The sequence below is a fragment of the Rhinoderma darwinii genome, chromosome 8 (genome assembly GCF_050947455.1).
Source record: "Rhinoderma darwinii isolate aRhiDar2 chromosome 8, aRhiDar2.hap1, whole genome shotgun sequence".
In the NCBI taxonomy this organism is placed as follows: domain Eukaryota; kingdom Metazoa; phylum Chordata; class Amphibia; order Anura; family Rhinodermatidae; genus Rhinoderma; species Rhinoderma darwinii.
In genome coordinates, this window is record NC_134694.1 from 38,654,187 (window position 1) to 38,674,914 (window position 20,728).

General features: G+C 42.6%; 1 protein-coding gene across 2 annotated transcripts in view; it reads right to left on the reverse strand.

Moving 5' to 3' along the window:
- The window catches only part of SHROOM4 (shroom family member 4), a 250,091-nt gene that overhangs the window by 105,303 nt on the left and 124,060 nt on the right, over nt 1-20,728 (reverse strand). For both annotated transcript variants that reach the window (XM_075835604.1, XM_075835605.1), the window contains one exon: nt 7,921-7,985. In XM_075835604.1, coding sequence (XP_075691719.1) covers nt 7,921-7,985 — 65 coding nt within the window. The remainder of the gene's footprint in view (nt 1-7,920; nt 7,986-20,728) is intronic.

The following is a 20,728-nucleotide window of genomic DNA, read 5'->3' on the forward strand; positions in this document are numbered from 1 at the left end:
CAAATCAAAAGAGTAAAATCTAGAGTGAAAACTATTTATGGGAGCCAGACAATGAGGTTAACATTTCTACATGTACAGGCCACAGCGGTTCAAAATGTGTCTTTACCATTAAAGGTCATTCAAGTCCAAAGGACATGCTTATGTGTTCTTTAAAACATTGGGATTACAGACAGGTCAATTTTAGCATTTAAAGAAGAACAGTGTTCCAGTAATTCTCTATGAACAGATCAAAGCTATGGATTTATAGAATAGAAATTATTATAGTTTGCTGAAACTATTATTAAGATTACACCATATTTAAATGTTTTGTTAAGTAGAGGTATTCCATTTTATATCATGGACAATAATACACAACAAATTTACACCCACTGAATAAGGGCACATTCACACAGAGTTTTTTGGCCCTGTTTTTTACTTTGGAGTCCACGCCAAAAAACTGCAAAAATCGCCTCCCATTGAGAGGCGTTTTTTGCCATGAGCGGGAAAAAATATGTTTGCGGGAAAAAAAAAAGTGACATGCACTTTCCCGCGGTTCCGTCTCTGACCTCCCATTAAATCAATGGGAGGCAGAGAAAGCGTTTGTCACTGCGTTTTTTGCCTGTGGCGCTCAATGGCCGTGGCTGAAAAACTCAGCAAAAAAATCAGCAAGGAAAGCACAGGCAGATTTTCCTGCCTGCAAAAAAACTCTGTGTGAACATACCCCAAGTGTTCTTATTTTAGAACAGCTTATACAGCCAAAATCGACTAGCACAGCTTTGTTCACTTAAATAGGCACTACAGTTTGAACTAACTTTACATAAATCAATAATACAAGTGAATATAAGAAACTTTGCAATATATCTTATTATAGAAAAATGCCTCTCTCTCGCTCTACTTATCAGGAAACTTCCCCCTGTCTTTCTAAACTGTTCACTCACTCTGAATTTACTGCTTTCTCTGTCTCATCTAACACAAGACAGACTCTCAGCTCACTGGGGGATCAGGTTACAGCTGTCCGTAGAAGTCTATAGAGAGGGGAGAGGATTCCTAGAAACACTGCTCAATACTGCTGTATAATCTGCTCCATGCTGCTGCAGATTAAATATGTATATATTGTGAGACAGTGACAGGTAAAGTCATTGAGGGAAGGTACATTTCCCTAGAATCCTGTCATATGTATCCTAGGCTCCAGGGAATGAGTAGTTCTTGCAATAGAAAGCTCTAGCTTTCCAATCTCGGCTTAAGGAAAAGCCGGAAAAAGGGCCTGGAGTTGGATTGGAGAAGAGCAGGGCGGGTTCCCCAATCCCTAGTCCATCTCTGTTTGTAGGACAACGCTGCTGCTCAATTAGCTGCACCTGTAGCCTGTGTATAAAAAGGTGCAGACACAGTGTGTGTGAGTCTCACCCCTGACTCAGACTGGAGACTACTAAGGCTGGAGTAGCCTGTATTCTACGTGAGTAAAGACCTGTGTTACTTTGTGTCCAGTGCCTGGTAGGAAGGCACTCGGTATAGTTAGAGAATATCTTGTTTAGTTAGTGCTCAGACGAGCAGGATTTATTTTGTATTTTGCCTTGTTGTACAAGAGGCTGTTTCTTTGACAAGAATAAAACACAGGCAAAGCCCTGTAATGACTTTTAATGCACGGTGTCCCTGTCTCTGGCTACTAAGAAACCGCTGTACCAACCTCTCCTGATGCTAAACCCTCACATATGGTGGCTGATGCGGGCGCGGTCTTAAAGAGACATACACCTATTTAAAAGGACTTTTGCTGCTCCAAGTGGAAAATCGTTGCTAGGGGCAACAACACAATTTTTTCTCCCCGAGAGTGCTTGGAAGTGTATGTCTTGGGTGAAGGCGGCAACAGGGCTAAAAGAGACTGTTAAAATGGATGAAATACTTAAACAGCTGATTCAGGCTAATATCAACCAGGGGAAGAAATCCCAGAGAGACACTGAAGGCCAGACCAGGGTCTCAAGTTGGGGACCGGGGCCGCATACAGTGCTGGCGGTGTTATGGACCTGGGCATATTGCTGCCAATTGTCCCCTGACTACTGAACCAATGGAGTGTGATGCAGCAAGGCGAATATCCTTGTTTGCACGTCCTGTTTGTTCTGCTGAGACTGTTTACGAGACTGAGCAACAAATGTGTGTCGTAAAAGTGGAAGGGTGTACTGTGAGTGCCTTGCTGGATTCTGGGAGTCTGGTTACCCTGGTGCATGCCAGCCTGATAGACCCTGGAACATTCAGCGGACATAGTATAGGGGTCCTGTGCATACATGGGGACACTAAAGAATACCCCACCGCTTTGGTCACTCTAGAGACTTCCTGTGGAACCGCTTGCCATGAAGTGGGTGTGGTCAAGTCCCTGATGCACAGTGTGATCCTGGGGAGAGACTTCCCAGTGTTCTGGGACTTGTGGAGGAAGAAAGATGTAACCTCCACTGTAAATGTTAATGATGGTATTAATGTGTGCGCTGTGATTAGCCCAGAACTCTTTAACGAAGATGCTGAGGTGCCAGCAGTAGGGGTGACCACTGAGCCTGATAAATTTCCTCTGGCTGTTTTTGCTGGTGAAACAGATGAGCAGGAGGAAATTTCTGAGATACCAGAGTTAAATGTATCACGTAACAATTTTGGGACCGCTCAACTTAGCGATCCCACATTGGTAAAAGCCAGGAAAAATACTAAGGTATTAAATGGAGTGCCTCAACATCCAGGGGCTGATAAGGTGTTTCCACACATGGCGGTTAACCAGGATTTGCTGTATCGGATAGATAACGTACGTGGGGAGGTTGTTGAACAGCTGGTGATACCCCAACCGTATCGTAGAACGGTGTTGGACCTTGCTCATAAACACGTGCTGGGTGGACATCTAAGTTGCGAAAAGACCAGAGAGCGTATCTTACAACGATACTTCTGGCCGGGGGTATATACGGAAGTTCAGAGGTATTGCGAGTCGTGCCCGGAGTGTCAGATAACGGCTCCTATACCACATTTTAGGAGTCCGCTGGTGCCTTTGCCTATCATTGGGATCCCTTTTGAAAGAATTGCCATGGATCTGGTCGGCCCTTTAGTCAAATCCTCTAGAGGACATCAATATATCCTAGTGGTGTTGGACTATGCCACACGCTACCCTGAGGCAGTCCCTTTGCGAAATTCCTCTTCAAAAGCCATTGCAAGAGAGTTGTTTTACATGTTTTCCCGTACTGGTTTACCTAAGGAAATCCTTACCGATCAGGGAACTCCCTTTATGTCCAAAATCACCAAGGAATTATGTAAACTGCTGAAAATTAAACACCTGCGTACCTCTATATATCACCCTCAAACTGATGGTCTTGTCGAAAGATTCAATAAGACATTAAAAGGCATGTTGAGGAGGGTGGTTAGTAAGGATGGGAAGGATTGGGACTGTCTTCTGCTTTATTCGATGTTCGCTGTACGTGAAGTTCCTCAATCATCCACAGGGTTTTCTTCTTTCTAACTTGTATACGGCAGACAACCCCGTGGTCTCCTGGACATAGCCAAGGAAACCTGGGAGTAAGAGTCCACAACTTATAGGAGTGTAATTGAGCATGTCACGTTGATGCAAGACCGAATAGCTGCGGTCATGCCGATAGTTAAGGAACACTTGGAGCAAGCTCAGGATGCTCAGAACAGGGTGTATAACCGAACTGCTAAAGTTAGAAATTTTAACTCTGGTGATCGAGTGTTGGTCTTAGTGCCAACCGTAGAAAGCAAATTTCTTGCTAGATGGCAAGGGCCGTATGAGATAATTGAAAAGGTGGGGGATGTAAATTATAAAGTTTACCAACCAGGTAAAAGGAAGACAGTGCAGTTATACCATGTAAACTTAATTAAGCCATGGAAAGAAAGAGAGACCCTCGTGGCAGTAAGTACCCCCTATAGTCCTAACCCAGATGTGTATGTGTCAGAATCCCTCGCAAAGCCACAGAAACAGGAGACAAAAGAGTTTGTGCAGAGAAACACAGACGTGTTTTCAGAACTGCCAGGACAGACCAGTATAATAAAACATGACATTGTGACCGAGCCTCAGGTTCGGGTCCACTTGAAACCCTACAGAGTCCCTGAAGCTCGTAGACAAGCCATATCTGAGGAGGTCAAGAAAATGCTAGACCTTGGGATTATTGAAGAGTCAAAAAGTGAATGGTCAATTGTATTGATTCCGAAACCAGATGGGTCATTGCGTTTCTGTAACGACTTCCGCAAGTTAAATGAGATGTCAAAGTTTGACGCATACCCAATGCCAAGAGTTGACGAGTTAATAGAGAGACTGGGCCATTCAAGGTATTTTTCAACACTTGATTTAACCAAAGGCTATTGGCAAGTACCCCTCACGGAGGGCGCCAAAGAGAAAACTGCGTTCATCACCCCGGATGGTCTGTTTCAATATATTTGTTTACCATTTGGGCTACATGGGGCTCCAGTGACCTTTCAAAGGTTAATGGACATAGTCCTCAAACCCCATCGTCGGTATGCTTCGGCATATCTGGACGACATTATAATCTTTAGTGATGACTGGGAAAGCCACTTACCAAAAGTACAAGCAGTACTAAACTCCCTCAGAGCCGCGGGGTTAACAGCAAACCCAAAGAAATGTTCCTTAGGCTTGGAGGAAGCACAATATCTTGGGTACATAATTTGGAGAGGGGTGATAAAGCCACAGGTCAACAAAGTTGAGGCTATCCAAAACTGGCCCCAGCCCTCAACCAAAAAGCAGGTCAGAGCTTTTCTAGGAATTGTAGGTTATTACCGCAGGTTCATTCCAAACTTTGCCAGCACAGCAGCGCCCCTGACAGATCAAGGGAAGTAAGTCTGTCATGGTCAAGTGGGACACGAAGGCTGAAAGCGCCTTTCAAGAGTTGAAACTGGCCCTGTGTAACCAACCAGTCTTAGTCACTCCTGACTTCAAAAAGGAGTTTGTTGTCCAAACGGATGCTTCTAATGTGGGGCTCGGAGCAGTTCTGTCACAAGAGGTGGGTGGTGAGGAACATCCTGTGACCTATTTGAGCAGAAAACTTACCCCGGCTGAGAAAAACTATAGCATAGTTGAACGGGAGTGCTTGGCAATTAAGTGGGCACTTGAGTTCCTGAGATATTATTTATTGGGTCGTCGGTTTAGGTTGGTCACAGACCACTCTCCTCTTACGTGGATGTGTCAAGCTAAAGAGAGAAATGCAAGAGTTACACGGTGGTTTCTTACTTTGCAGAACTTCAAATATATTGTGGAACAGAGAGCAGGAAAACTGCAGGGCAATGCTGACGCTTTGTCTAGGACACACTGCCTTGTAGCTAAATGTGTCCGATCCCACGGGCTCGAACAGCGGAAGAGGGTATGTGAGACAGTGACAGGTAAAGTCATTGAGGGAAGGTACATTTCCCCTAGAATCCTGTCATATGTATCCTAGGCTCCAGGGAATGAGTAGTTCTTGCAATAGAAAGCTCTAGCTTTCCAATCTCGGCTTAAGGAAAAGCCGGAAAAAGGGCCTGGAGTTGGATTGGAGAAGAGCAGGGCGGGTTCCCCAATCCCTAGTCCATCTCTGTTTGTAGGACAACGCTACTGCTCAATTAGCTGCACCTGTAGCCTGTGTATAAAAAGGTGCAGACACAGTGTGTGTGAGTCTCACCCCTGACTCAGACTGGAGACTACTAAGGCTGGAGTAGCCTGTATTCTACGTGAGTAAAGACCTGTGTTACTTTGTGTCCAGTGCCTGGTAGGAAGGCACTCGGTATAGTTAGAGAATATCTTGTTTAGTTAGTGCTCAGACGAGCAGGATTTATTTTGTATTTTGCCTTGTTGTACAAGAGGCTGTTTCTTTGACAAGAATAAAACACAGGCAAAGCCCTGTTATGACTTTTAATGCACGGTGTCCCTGTCTCTGGCTACTAAGAAACCGCTGTACCAACCTCTCCTGATGCTAAACCCTCACAATATATATATATATACACACACACACACACACACACACACACACACACACACGTGATGGATAGAGGTAGGAGAGCAGGATTCTCTTCTCTATGTGTCCAGTGTATAGAAGACATGGTAGCTGTTAGGCTCCACCCACTAGATCAGAGAAAACTGAGAATTAGAGATAGAACCTTCAAAGAAGAAAACTGCTAAAAATCCAGAATACAAGTCATATAATTGGCAGAAATAGTGGTATTTCTCAAGTACACACATATAACAGCTTATTCTGAAAAGTCATCTGAAAAAGTTAGGTATGTGTTAAGAAAAATACAGCTTCACCACCAGAGAGGATTGCCAATTGTCACTAAATTCATGGACAGAATTGGAAGACTTTTTCCTAGTGTACGTAAAAATAAATAAATAAATTATGCATTCACTTGACATAGTTACATAGGTTGAAAAAGGACACAGGTCCATCAAGAACAAACTTTCTGCTTCTAATACGCGTCTTTCATTGCTAAATTAATTATAACCTTCAATGCCATAAGTCAGTAAATAAACGTCTAGCCCTTGGGGTAGGGCATTTCATAGTTTGACTACTCTTACTGTAAAGAACCCTTTCCAATATTGATGTCTGAAACATCTTTCTTCCACCTGCAATAGATGTCCCCTTGTCCTTTGCAGAGGCCTTGGAAAGAACAGATCATATGCTAGTTTTCTGTATTGACCACACATATACTTCTACATATACATATACAACTGTGTACAATTATACAGCTAAGTACACTGACTTGCCACTTATAAAGTTATGAGGAGAATCTGTGGCTGGCATGCAATTGTGGGGGCATCCATGACTTGCTCTCTTATGCAGGGTCTTTGGGGCAACTCAAAAAGGCCAAGTTAAATTTAGAATACATCCTTATCATTGACAAGCACAATGTCCTCTTATTGTTTCTCTAGTCCTACTGATGCCAGGCACAAGGAGAAGTAATGCATTAATTTGCTAACCCTTGGCTTCTAACAGGTTTCATAAATACCTACAATGCAAATATATGTCATTATATGCCAATAAATATGCAGGTTATAACAACCAAACACATGAAAATGAGAAATGCGATGCATTGATTTTAAGTAAAGGTAGAAATTAAAGGCAAATCAGGATGTGCTGCAGTTCCCTGTACAGCCAGTGTCCTGGAGCAACATTGTGCGGAAAAAATTTATAGGGGGCTGTAGTGCTGAACTAGTATTGTGACCCTTCATTCTCATGATCAGTGAGGGTCCTAGCAGTCGGATCACAAAGTGATGACATAAAGATATGCCGTTTTCGGACATGTACTCATGGGAGATGAGAGTATAGACATAAACCACCAATACTGCTGTAGCGCATAAATAGTTATATTAAAGGCAATGCAAACTTTTGAGCTCAAATTAAAAATAAAAATAAACTATGTCTTATGTGATTTTAAGCAACTTTTAAATAGGTTTTTATTTTTAAAAAAAATACTTTTTGAGATACAGATTCTATGTATCCTGTATACAAAGAAGCTTTATCTTTCCGTCAATGCCAAATCCGTCAGGTCAGCTGGACTGACAGCTTCGGTTAAAGCTGGACCAGCTTTCAGCCGAGTCATTAGTCCTGCTGACCTGATAGATTTGGCTTTTACGATAAGCTACAGCTCCTACGTATACAGGATACATAGAAGCTGTATCTCAAAAAGCAAAAAATAAAAAATTAACAAAAATCAATTTAAAATCACATAAAACAATGTTTCTTTAAAAAAATGTAGTTCAAAGGTTTACATAGGCTTTAAGCATCTGTAACAGAGGTAAAGTAGCAACTAACAGTGTGCTTCAATGCATAAACATGAAGAAAAAATTAGATTTTTCATTGTTTTTCTTCAGTGATTCATACAGATATAAAGTGATTACTTTTTGAAAAATAAATAAATCTATAGATAATTTATAGCGTTGACTTCTTTTGCAGTAAGCTCTTAAGAATACAAACATCTCACCTGACAGACTGACTGCACTTCCGATTGCTTTTCAGATGCTGGTTCCATTCCTTCAATGACGTATCCTATTTTCAAAATTCCATGGAATAAAGAAAAACAAAGAGGAAATTCAGCCCAAAAAAAGACTTTACTACAGCCATTTTGTAGTCCCCCACTGACTTTTAAAACCAGTAAATATTATATAAATTAATTATAAGGCGGAATTCACACGACAGGGATTCCCGGCCGGGTGCCGGCCGTTCATAAATCGGCCGGCACCCGGCTGCATTAGGAATAATAGACCCCTAATGGGGCTATTCACACGACCGATTTTTTGACGGCCGGGAAAACCGCCCGTCAAAAAATAGGACATGCTCTATTTTCAGCCGGGTGCCCGGCCGCCCGGCTCCCATAGAAGTCTATGGGGCCGGGTAATACACGGCCATCACCGGAATGTGTCCCGAGTGATGGCCGGGTCTACCGTCGCTCGCGCTCTATCTCCTCCTCCTCACAGCGCAGAGTGCATGTGAAGAGGAGGATCTTTTATTGCTCGCTGTAGGAGTCGGAATCCCCAATCCCCGGCTGGGGATTGGGGATTCCGCTACAGGAGAAGTGCGTGACTGCACTGTCCATATATGGACACAGCGAAGTCACGCACTTCTGCAGCGGAATCCCCGACTCTATGGCCGGGGATGCCGCTACAGGAGAAGTGAGTGACTACACTGTCCATATATGGACACAGCGAAGTCACGCACTTCTGCAGCGGAATCCCCGACTCTATGGCCGGGGATGCCGCTACAGGAGAAGTGAGTGACTACACTGTCCATATATGGATACAGCGAAGTCACGCACTTCTGCAGCGGAATCCCCGACTCTATGGCCGGGGATGCCGCTACAGTAGAAGTGAGTGACTACACTGTCCATATATGGACACAGCGAAGTCACGCACTTCTGCAGCGGAATCCCCGACTCTATGGCCGGGGATGCCGCTACAGGAGAAGTGAGTGACTACACTGTCCATATATGGACACAGCGAAGTGACTCACTTCTGCAGCGAAATCCACGACTCTATGGCCGGGCATTCAGCTACAGGAGAAGTGAGTGACTACACTGTCCATATATGGACACAGTGACGTCACTCACTTCTGAAGCGGAATTCCCGACCTGTGGCAGGGAATTCCTCTTCAGGAGAAGTCAGTGACTACACTGTCCATATATGGACATTGAAGTCAGTGACTTCTCCCGGAAAGGGGGAGGGGGGATGGGTGCAACCTACAGGGGACTGTGTGGCATCACCTACAGGGGGCAGGGTGGGTGGCATCACCTACAGGGGGCAGGGTGGGTGGCATCACCTACAGGGAGCTGGGTGGCATCACCTACAGGGGGCAGGGTGGCATCACCTACAGGGGGCAGGGTGGCATCGCCTACAGGGGGCAGGGTGGCATCGCCTACAGGGGGCTGTGTGGCATCACCTATAGGGGGCTGTGTGGTATCACCTACAGGGGGCTGTGTGGCATCGCCTACAGGTGGCTGTGTGGCATCTCCTACAGGGGGCTTGGTGGCATCTCCAACAGGGGGCTTGGTGGCATTACCTACAGGGGGCTTGGTGGCATTACCTACAGGGGGCTTGGTGGCATTACCTACAGGGGACTTGGTGGCATTACCTACAGGGGACTGGGTGGCATTACCTACAGGGAGCTGGGTGGCATTACCTACAGGGGACAGGGTGGCATCGCCTGCAGGGGGCTGTGTGGCATCGCCTGCAGGGGGCTGTGTGGCATCGCCTGCAGGGGGCTGTGTGGCATCGCCTGCAGGGGGCTGTGTGGCATCGCCTACAGGGGGCTGTGTGGCATCACCTACAGGGGGCTGTGTGGCATCACCTACAGGGGGCTGTGTGGCATCACCTACAGGGGGCTGTGTGGCATTACCTACAGGGGGCTGGGTGGCATTACCTACCAGGGGGGCTGTGGCATTATCTACAAAGGGCTGTGTGTGGCAACAAATTTTAAATGAAATTCATCCGATTTTAAAACGGACAGGGAAAAAAACGGATTCAAATCGGGTCCAAATCGGCCGGTAAAAACGGCAACTCGGCCCGGAACGGAATCGGAACGGATGCAAAACGGATGCAAACCGGCCGGGAAAATCGGCCAAAAACGGCCGATTTTCCCGGCCGACACTCGGACCCTGTCGTGTGAATGAGGCCTAAGTAATATTAAATAAAATATAAGGTAAATCCTAAATAAATTATAAAGAAATATTTATGAATAAAAACACAAATGAATGCTATTTGCACGTCTAGCTGAAAGACTTGTTTACAGTCGGTAATTGTTAGTGAATACACATTAAAGGGGTTGTCTCACGACAGACACTTATGGCATATCCACAGGATATGCCATAAATGTCTGATAGATGTGGGTCCCTTCCCATCAACCCGCACCTAACTCTAGAACGGGGTTCCTCCAACCCAGTCTCTGCCTGGGTAGGCAGCCGATGGGTACTGCATCCAGGCAGTGAAAGTGGTCGGGATTCCGGAACAGCAAACTCGCTGAGATACACTGTGTCCGTAACATAAAAATGAATGGGAGTGTTTCCGTAACTTGGAAATTACAGAAACAGCATAATTCGTCGTGCTATGCTGTTCCCATAACTCCCATTCACTTCTAGGGAAGTTACGGTAAAAGCGAGCTTCACTGTCTCCGGGATACCGACCACCCTCACCGCCTGGATGCAGCAATCAGCGGCCGCTTCACCAGGCAGGGACAGGGGGGTCCCCATTCTTGAGATAGGCACGGGTCCCAGATGTGGGACCCACATCTATCAGACATTTATAGCATAATCTGTGGATATACCATAAATGTCAGTCGTGAGACAACCCCTTTAAGGATATGTTCACATAGCATGAAACTGTAGTGGAATTTGTAGCAGTATCTATGTTGAAAATAAGCAGCAAAGTACAGTACAATGCAAGCAAATGGGGTTTTACAAAACCTCATTCACATGCTCTGGAAAACTTGTGAACATAGCCTAAAACTTAAAGGGTTTGTCCAGCTTCAGCAAATGAGTGTTATTTTTTGTATAATTAAAAGTTATACAATTTTCCAATATACTTTCTCCATTAATTCGTCACGGTTTCCAAGATATCGGCTTGTTGTTACTCAGTGGATAAAATTCTGTCAATGGTCATGTGATGGACACGCAGGTGCACGTCTCTGTGTCTGTCACATGACTATGGACTTCAATTTATCTACTGGTAGTAAACAATGAATGTACCAACTGAATAACAAGTGGAGAGCTTTAAAAACATGAGGAACTAATAGAGAAAATATATTGGAAAATTGTATAACATTTAATTATAAAACGAAACAACATCAATTTGCTGAAACCAGACAACCACTTCAGCAGTATCTTTCGTCTAGATTTCTAAGACAATATTGGCGCTATTTAAACTTCTCTAGTGCGCCTCATGAGTAAAACTTTTGCAGTCAAGGAGCTGAGCAGTTGCCTATGACAAACCATCAGCTCACTACTTTTAGCTTGCAAATTGAGCTAGAAAAATTAAAGATTTTCATCAGAACGTTCATAATTATTGTGACAAGGAAGGTGTTGGGTAGACTTTGGTGCGGTACCAAAGGATCCAACTTGCCCACTCGCTCTTTCTCCTGATATCTGGGAACAGTTAGAAGAATGCTGCACACATGAGATCCTTGGCTGATCCTGTTGATCAGATTCAGCCAAAACGGTCTTTCTTATATTGAGAAAGCTACATTAAGACAATTTTTAAGATGTGCACTAATGTTTGATATCGACATCACATACAGGATAATCACACACAATTGGAAACCTCAAAAAAATATTTAAAATGTCGAAAGTCTAAATCTGGTAATAAGATAGAAACAATCAGGATTTTCTTCTAACATTTTATTTTGACCTTTCTTCCTGAAGGTTCTCTACACTTCCGGTGAGTTTTATTCTATTTTCTATGACTGTCCAATCACCCATAATATCTGATAAATTGAAAAAGGTCTGATTATTGACTGAAACGTCACAAATATTATTGTCTGTGATTGCAAAATAAAAATTATTTTCATTTGACAACTGGAGTGCCGGATCTCTATATACAGTGGAACCCTACCTGTGCACCCTTTATCAGAGTGCTGTGATTTCCTCCCTTAAATTTATGTCCTTTGAATGAGCACTAGATTATAATGTCCAGCGAAGTTTTCTCCTACACCCCCAGCGAATTTGCTAGCATCATTGCACAGGTTCAACTGTCAAGTGAATTCCTTCAAGTTCCAGCAAATGAAAATAAAATTCGAGATTATGGGTGAGAGTCTAAACATGATCTGAATCTGAAACGACATTGTGCCACTTACGTGTACAACGTATTCCTAGGGGCCTTAGAGTTTCCATTCTTCTGACAATTTTTAAAGAAAACGAAGAATTTTGTGCTATCTTTGAGTAGATATTGAACAAAGGTTCATTTGATTTAATGACCCCGATAGTGAATAATTTACATAAGGTGATCATTACCTCTAAAGAGAAGGTTTCAGCTATAGAGCTACAGTTGTCATCAACATTACCGACAGAGAAATTTTCCGCTCTTAAAGAAAAAGTTCAGACCAACCTGAAAAATCATTGTAAAGAATCTGAAAAGAAAAGATCTAAATATGTGCGTGACGCAGAAGACTACCAACACAGACGGAGATCGCAAGACTATGTTGTTTCACAACATGGTTTTTACAAAGCCGCTTTGCGTCCCCGAATTCCAATCAGTCCAGTACGGACAGCAACAGGAGAAGGGGTACAACTCCTTTTTTACGAGATCAAAGACGACTGCCCCAAAGAAGAAGATACGAAGAGGGGGACAGTGCAACAGGAATCAACCGTTCCAACATGTCAACCAGATCACAGGTATAGATTTACCTTTGATAATTAATATTTCATCTAAAAATGTGGGTCCGGCAGAGTTAAGTCTACTACAGAAGGGATTGTCATACTGCCCTACTTATAAATTTGACTCTTTTAGGTTGGACATGGATGTGGATTTACATCAGTTTTATAGGAGCCAACGACTCAAAACTTTTTTTTCTCAAAAAATGTATGTATCTTAGAATAAACCAGTGTTGACTATGATTGAGTTGCAAAAATTGCGGTTAAAGACTAAGGGGGCATTCACACGAACGTGTATTCGGTCCGTGCGGGCCGCATGGTTTTCACGCGCCACGCACAGACCAATACAAGTCTATGGGGCAGTACAGACAGTCCGTGCTTTTTGCGCAGCGTTTGTCAGCTGCGCAAAAAGCGCGACATGCTCAATATCTCCGCGTATTTCGCGCATCACGCACCCATTGAAGTCAATGGGTGCGTGAAAACCACGCAGGTCGCACGGAAGCACTTCCGTGCGAACCGACTGAAACAGCGCACCAGCTATCAAAAGGATGAATGTAAACAGAAAAGCACCACGTGCTTTTCTGTTTCCAAACATCCAAACGGAGTGTCTTTGAGATGAGCGAACCCGGACAACCGAACCGAACTTCACCGGGTTCGGCCGAACTCTGCAAAAAAAATTCCGGTACGCGATGTCAGGAGATAGTCACTGTCCAGGGTGCTGAAAGAGTTAAACTGTTTTCAGCACCATGGACAGTGACTTCCGATCCCAATATACATGAACCTGTAAAAAAAAACAACAAAGTTCTGACTTACCGATAACTCCCGGCTTCTTCCTCCAGTCTGACCTCCCGGGATGACAATTCAGTCCAAGTGACAGCTCCAGCCAATCACAGCCAAGCACAGGCTGCAGCGGTCACATGGACTGCCGCGTCATCCAGGGAGATGTCACCGAGGACGCGTCACCAAGGCAACAGCCGGGAGGGAAGTTCTTGGTAAGTACGAACTTTTTCTTTTTTTTTTAACAGGTTTCTCGATGTTGTGTTCGGCATTCACTGTCGAGGGTGCTGAAAGAGTTACTGCCGATCAGTTAGCTCTTTCAGCACCTTGGACAGTGACGGGCGTCGACTAGCCTCATCTCTATGATGGCGGCTGCGCGAAAATCACGCAGCCGCGCATCATACACGGATGACACACGCAGCTGTCAAGTGGTTTTTGCGCGCGCAAAACTCTGCGTTGTTTGCGCGCGCAAAAACGCAACGTTCGTTTGAATCTGCCCTAAGAGTAATTTTATGCCACCAAGAGGTGGTCCACCATTAGAAACATTCATAACATTAATAAAGAGAGATGTAACTGATTTGAGAAAAGTTGTTTATAAGGGTCATCTACGTTGACCGAGCAATTTTACCAATATTGATCATAAGGCACTATCATCAATGATGGAGGATAAAAATATTACTGTTAAACCTGCAGCTAAAGGGGGAGCAGTGGTGATTATGGACAGGCATGATTACTTGGTTGAAATAACCTCACGATCACAGAATCACATGGTATATCTTAATTTACCATGTGATCCATCAAAAAAGGTAACAGCGAAAATCTAAGCCGTCTTGCATCATTATCTAAGTCTACAGGTAATCTACCAGAAGTTAGTTGAGTACTTGACTAATCAAAAACCAATTATCGCAGTATTTTATACACTACCTAAAATCCATAAATGTCTAAATAAACCCCAGGGCCGTCGAATAGCGGCCTCCACTGACTCCCTGTTATCTCCTCTCTCCATGCTGGCACATATGACACATAATAAGCGGTTCACTGGGTACAACTTTGTAGATTTTTTTTATTTATTGTGTGTTGTTCTTGTCCCATGTTTTGCATGTGGATTTTGTGGAAGGCTGTATGTTTATAATTATGAGTGTTTTGTCACTTGCTATTTATTCATATATGAAATTGAGACATTGATTATTTGTACCCCTATCACAAAATACAGGCATAATAACCAGTATAATGCAAAATACAACAGCTTTATATTGGTTATCCTGCCTATATTTTGTGATAGGAGTATTTGATTTGCTATTCTGGGATCAATTATTGTTGTTTTTTAAGTCCTCTTTTGGAGGAATTGCTATTGTTTCTTTGTAGTGTATTAAAATAAAACTCAATTTTGTTATTTTTTTTGACAGACAGTTTGAAAAAGGTCTGATTATTGACCGAAACATCACAAATATAAACTGTCTATGGATTGCAAAATATAAATTATTTTCATTTCACAACTGGACTGCCGGGTCTCTATATACAGTACCCTACCTGTGCACCCTTTATCTGAGTGCCGTGATTTCCTCACTTTAATCTTATTAAAGGTAACATGAAAACGTATTATGTTGTGGTCACTATTACCTAGATGACCCCTCTGTTGGATCTGGTCATTTCTAATAATGAAGAGCTTGTTGGGAATGTCAATGTTCGTGAAAACCTCGGTAACAGTGATCATAATATAGTTATATTTTACCAATACAGTAAAAAAAAAAAAAACACGGGCTGGGAGGGCAAAAACACTTAATTTTAAGAAGGCCAATTTCACCAGGATGAGGGCGGCAATTCAGGATATAGACTGGGAAGAACTAATGTCAAATAATGGTACAAATGATAAATGGGAGATTTTCAAATCTACTTTGGGTAATTATAGTGCAAAATTTAACAAGTATAAACGACTAAAATTAAACCCCACATGGCTTACATTCTGTAAAAATGGCAATACATGACAAAAAAAGGGCATTTGAAAATATAAATCTGAGGGTACAGCTGTAGCCTTTTTAAGTTATAAAGAGCTTAATAGAAACTGTAAAAAGGTAATGAAATCAGCAAAAATACAAAATGAAAGGCAAGTGGACAAGGATAGTAAAACAAATCCCCAAAAATTCTTCAAGTATATAAATGCTAAAAAGCCAAGGTCTGAACATGTAGGACCCCTAAATAGTGGTAATGGGGAGTTAGTAACAGGGGATCAAGAGGAGGCAGAGTTACTAAATGGGTTCTTTAGCTTTGTATATACAACAGAAGAGCAGCTGATGTAGCCGGTGCCAGTGCTGTTAATATATCAGTTGATATACTGAATTGGATGAATGTAGATATGGTCCAAGCTAAATAAAATAAAATAAAATAAATGTACACAAGGCCCCGGGACCAGATGGGTTACACCCGAGAGTTCTTAAACCCTTCCCGCCCCTGGACGTACTATTAGGTCATGGTAACCATAGCGTTCGCGCTCCATGACCTAATAGTACGTCTCGGGAGTAACGGCCATTCGGCCGTCCTCCCGATACATACAGGAGCTGTGACAGCTGCTGTCTCGTACAGCAGCTGTCACATCTCCTACAGCGGGGACCGATCGCGGTGTCCCCGCTTATTAACCCCTGAAAAGCCGTGTTCAATAGCGATCACGGCTTTTTAGGGGTTAAGCTGCCATCGCCGGCCTGCTACACGATAGCGGCCGGCGATGGTGACTATGGCAACCGGACACCAAACAATGGCGTCCGGCTATGCCATAGACGGAAGCCTAGTGGGTCCTGACGAAGTCAGGACCCACTATGCTTGCTGTCAGTGAGTAGCTGACAGCTCTGATACACTGCACTACGCATGTAGTGCAGTGTATTAGAATAGCGATCAGGGCCTCCTGCCCTCAAGTCCCCTAATGGGACAAAGTAATAAAGTAAAAAAAAAGTTAAAAAAAGATGTGTAAAAATAAGAAAATAAAAGATTTAAAAGTAATAAAAGTAAAAATCCCCCCTTTTCCCTTATCAGTTCTTTATTATTAATAAAAATATATAAACAAACAAATAAACTATACATAATTGGTATCGCCGCGTCCGTAACGGCCTGACCTACAAAATTATTTCGTTATTTATCCCGTGCGGTGAACGCCGTAAAAGAAAATAATAATAAACCGTACCACAATCACAATTGTTTGGTCACTTCACCTCCCAAAAAATGGAATAAAAAGAGATTAAAAAGTCGCATCTACCTAAAAATGGTACTGATCGAAACTACAGTTCGTTACGCAAAAAATAAGTGCTCGCACGGCTTTATTGATGGAAAAATAAAAAAGTTCTGGCTCTTAGAATAAGGTAACACAAAAAGTGAATGATATTTTACAAAACGTATTTTATTGTGCAAACGCCATAAGACATAAAAAAAACTATAAACATAACGTATCGCCGTAATCGTATCGCCCCGCAGAATAAAGTGAATATGTTATTTATAGCGCACGGTGAACGCTGTAAAAAAAATTGAATAAAAAAACAATAGTAGAATTGCTGTTTTTTAGTCACCGCGCTACTTAAAAATAGAATAAAAACTGATCAAAAAGCCGCATGCACCCCATGAAAACTACAATGAATTCCGCAAGGGGTCTAGTTTCCAAAATGGGGTCACTTTTGGGGGGTTTCCGCTGTTTTGGCACCACAAGACCTCTTCAAACCGGACATGGTGCCTAATGAAAAAGAGGCCTCAAAATCCACTAGGTGCTCCTTTGCTTCGGAGGCCGGTGCTTCAGTCCATTACCACACTAGGGCCACATGTGGGATGTTTCTCAAAACTGCAGAATCTGGGCAATACTTTTTAAGTTGCGTTTCTCTGATAAAACTTTTTGTGTTATAAAAAAATTGGTATAAAGAGGATTTACTGACAAAAAAAATATGTACAGTATATTCATTGTCATGACACATGACTAGCGTTATAGTGTGTTTATGTGACTGCACATAGCAATATAGCTATATCGCTATGTGCAGTGTAAATGAATGGAGAGGAGTGTATGACGTTGATTGGTCAGTGATTGGTCAGTGTCATACACTCCTCTGTACAACGCCCACTTGGTCATATAGTAAAACACGCCCAGTTGTCCATTGAGAAACTCATTAACATAAAGCTAATATAGGTCATAACTCCATCAAAAATGATCGTTTTTCTAAATAAAAAACACTGCCGTAATCTACATTACAGCGCCAATCACATCATGTACAAGATAGGCCACTTATAATGTGGTGACAGAGCCTCTTTAAAGGGTGAAGTCATGTTGCGGTTTTTTTATGCGGAACAGATCCACAGCAAAACTGCATTTAAAAAAAAAAAAAACACTTTCAAATTTAAAATTAAAATGGACATGCTCACCTACCCTGGCAATCCCATAGCAATGAACTCCTGCTCCCCTGGCTAGTCCCTGTGCAGCCGGCCTCTTGTAATGACGTTTCATCCCATGTGACCGCTACAGACAATCACATGCTGCAACCGACACGAAATGAAGTGAAAGGGACGAAATGTCATCACAGAAGGTTGTCTGCATAGAGACTGTGCAGCCGAGGAAGCAGGTACACGTTGCTACGGGAGTGCCAGGGTAGAGGAGTGTGGTCTTTTTTTTTCTCTGCTGTTCTCCACAGCTGAATCACTAAACTAGAAGCCTTAGCATCTAAAGGGTTCTATAAGGCATGTATTTATAAGGGATTCTTATGAACAATCTTTACATACTAACCCACATATAGGGAAAACTTTAAAATGTGAAAACGTAAAAACATTTAAAATATGGTAATTTCAATACTTTGATGGTTAACTTACGTTTAAAGCAAACAATTAATATTTTTAAATGAACATGTATGACACAAATATTTTATATGAATTTTATATATTTAAGGCGCTCACTTAAACGCATAAGAAAGGGGAGGACTCTCCCAAAATGTTACCGAAGTATGTAGGTCAGAGGAATGAGCTCAGCGTTCTCAGATTGAATACTTATGGAATGTATAAAAAAAAATTTAAATAAAATAAAAATTGGAATAAGGAAAAAATCCTAAGGGATGCTTCACGTGCAATTCTGGTATCATGAGTAAATTATTTTTATTCCAAGGTAACAAATATTGAAAAATATGTTGCACATGTTTGCATACACTGGATACTAGGATTTAATATGAAGTGACTCCTGTAATGTCCTCTGTTCTCCCCCCAGCGTTCTATACTAACCTCACATTCGCCACAAACTACATACTTGGACAATTAGTATGGGCATACGTGATGTTAAAAGCGCTCTATTTATGCTGGGCATTACTATAAATTTATTACAATGCTTACATACATAAAAGGGGAATTTAGGTAATTCTAAACCTATATTATATATATCATATACTAAACATAAGTGTAACTGTGAAATTAGAAGAATTATTACCACCACAATTTTGTTATAAAGCCTTTTGACTTAAAGAGGCTCTGTCACCACAATATAAGTGCCCTATATCCTACATAAGGAGATCAGCGCTATAATGTAGATGACAGCAGTGCTTTTTATTTTAAAAAACGATCTGTTTTCACCACTTTATTAGCGATTTTAGATTTATGCTAATGAGTTGCTTAATGCCCAAGTGGGCGTGTTTTTACTTTAGACCAAGTCGGCGTTGTACAGAGGGGTGTATGACGCTGACCAATCAGCGTCATACACTTCTCTCCATTCATTTCCTCAGCACATAGGGATCCTTTTAGATCGCTATGCGCTGTCTTATACTAACACATTAACGATACTGAAGTGTTTAGACAGTGAATAGACATTCCACGGGATGTCTATTCACAATCTCTGCACTTCGTTACTCTGTCTGTGGTAGATACAGCAGAGGAAGCGTAATCTCGTTGTAACCTGTCATCTACAGCGTAATCTCGCGAGATTACGCTTCCTCTGCTGTAACTACCACAGACACAGTAACGAAGTGCAGAGATTGTGAATAGACATCCCGTGAAATGTCTATTCACTGTCTAAACACTTCAGTATCAATAATGTGTTAGTATAAGACAGCACATACTGATCTAAAAGGATCCCTATGCTCTGACTAAATGAATGGAGAGGAGTGGATGACGCTGATTGGTCAGTGTCATACACTCCTCTGTACAACGCCCACTTGGTCTAAAGTAAAAACACGCCCAGTTGGGCATTAAGCAACTCATTAGCATAAATCTAAAATCGCTAATAAAGTGGTGAAAACAGATCGTTTTTTTAAATAAAAAGCATTACTGTCACCTACATTGTAGCGCCGATCTCCTTATGTAGGAGATAGGCCACTTATAATGTGGTGACAGAGCCTCTTTAAAGGGGTTTTCCAATCAGAAACATTTATGACACATCTACAGGATATGTCACAAATGTCAGATAGATGAGGGTCCCACCTATGGGACCCGCACCTATCTCTAGAACGGGGCCGCCTAAACCTTGTTCTACTGCTTTGTGTTGCGGCTGAAGCGTGTGATTCCCGACTATGAATTACGGAAACGGTGTAGCTCGCTTGCTACGCTGCTTCCGTAACTGCCATTAATTACTATGGGAGATACGGAAACAGCGTAGCTAAGCGGGCTACACAGTTTCCATAATTCATGGTCGGGAATCACGCGCTTCAGCCACACGGGGCACCATTGTACAGGCAGGTGCGGGTCACAGAGATGGGACACGCATCTATCTGAGATTCATGACATATCCTGCGGAGTCAAAGGGGTTCAGTCTCATGCATAGAAATACGCATGAAACGGTTTTTAAAGCATGAAATAGCCTGTACAGGCGTCAATGATGGTATTGTGACCTCTGAGTGCAGCCACACGCCACTATATACAGTGCCGTCAAGATATATAGTGCAGCTTCTGTGTAGGGGGCTTTGTGTCCCCCATTATGCCCTGAACTATTTGGCCGGAACCTTGAAACTGCTTTTGCATCCTTTAAACAGTGTCAAACTTTTCTCACCTCTACCCGACTCCAGTATTCTACTCTTCCTGGCTTTCAGCTCCTCCCTTCTCCTCTTCCATATAAGCAGGGCGGAGCATCACTGTTTCTGCCTACCTGTCTGCCAAATAAATTTTGTCTCATCTAAAACAGCGGAAACATAAATATTGCAGTTTCCCGAGTCCCAATGGGTCT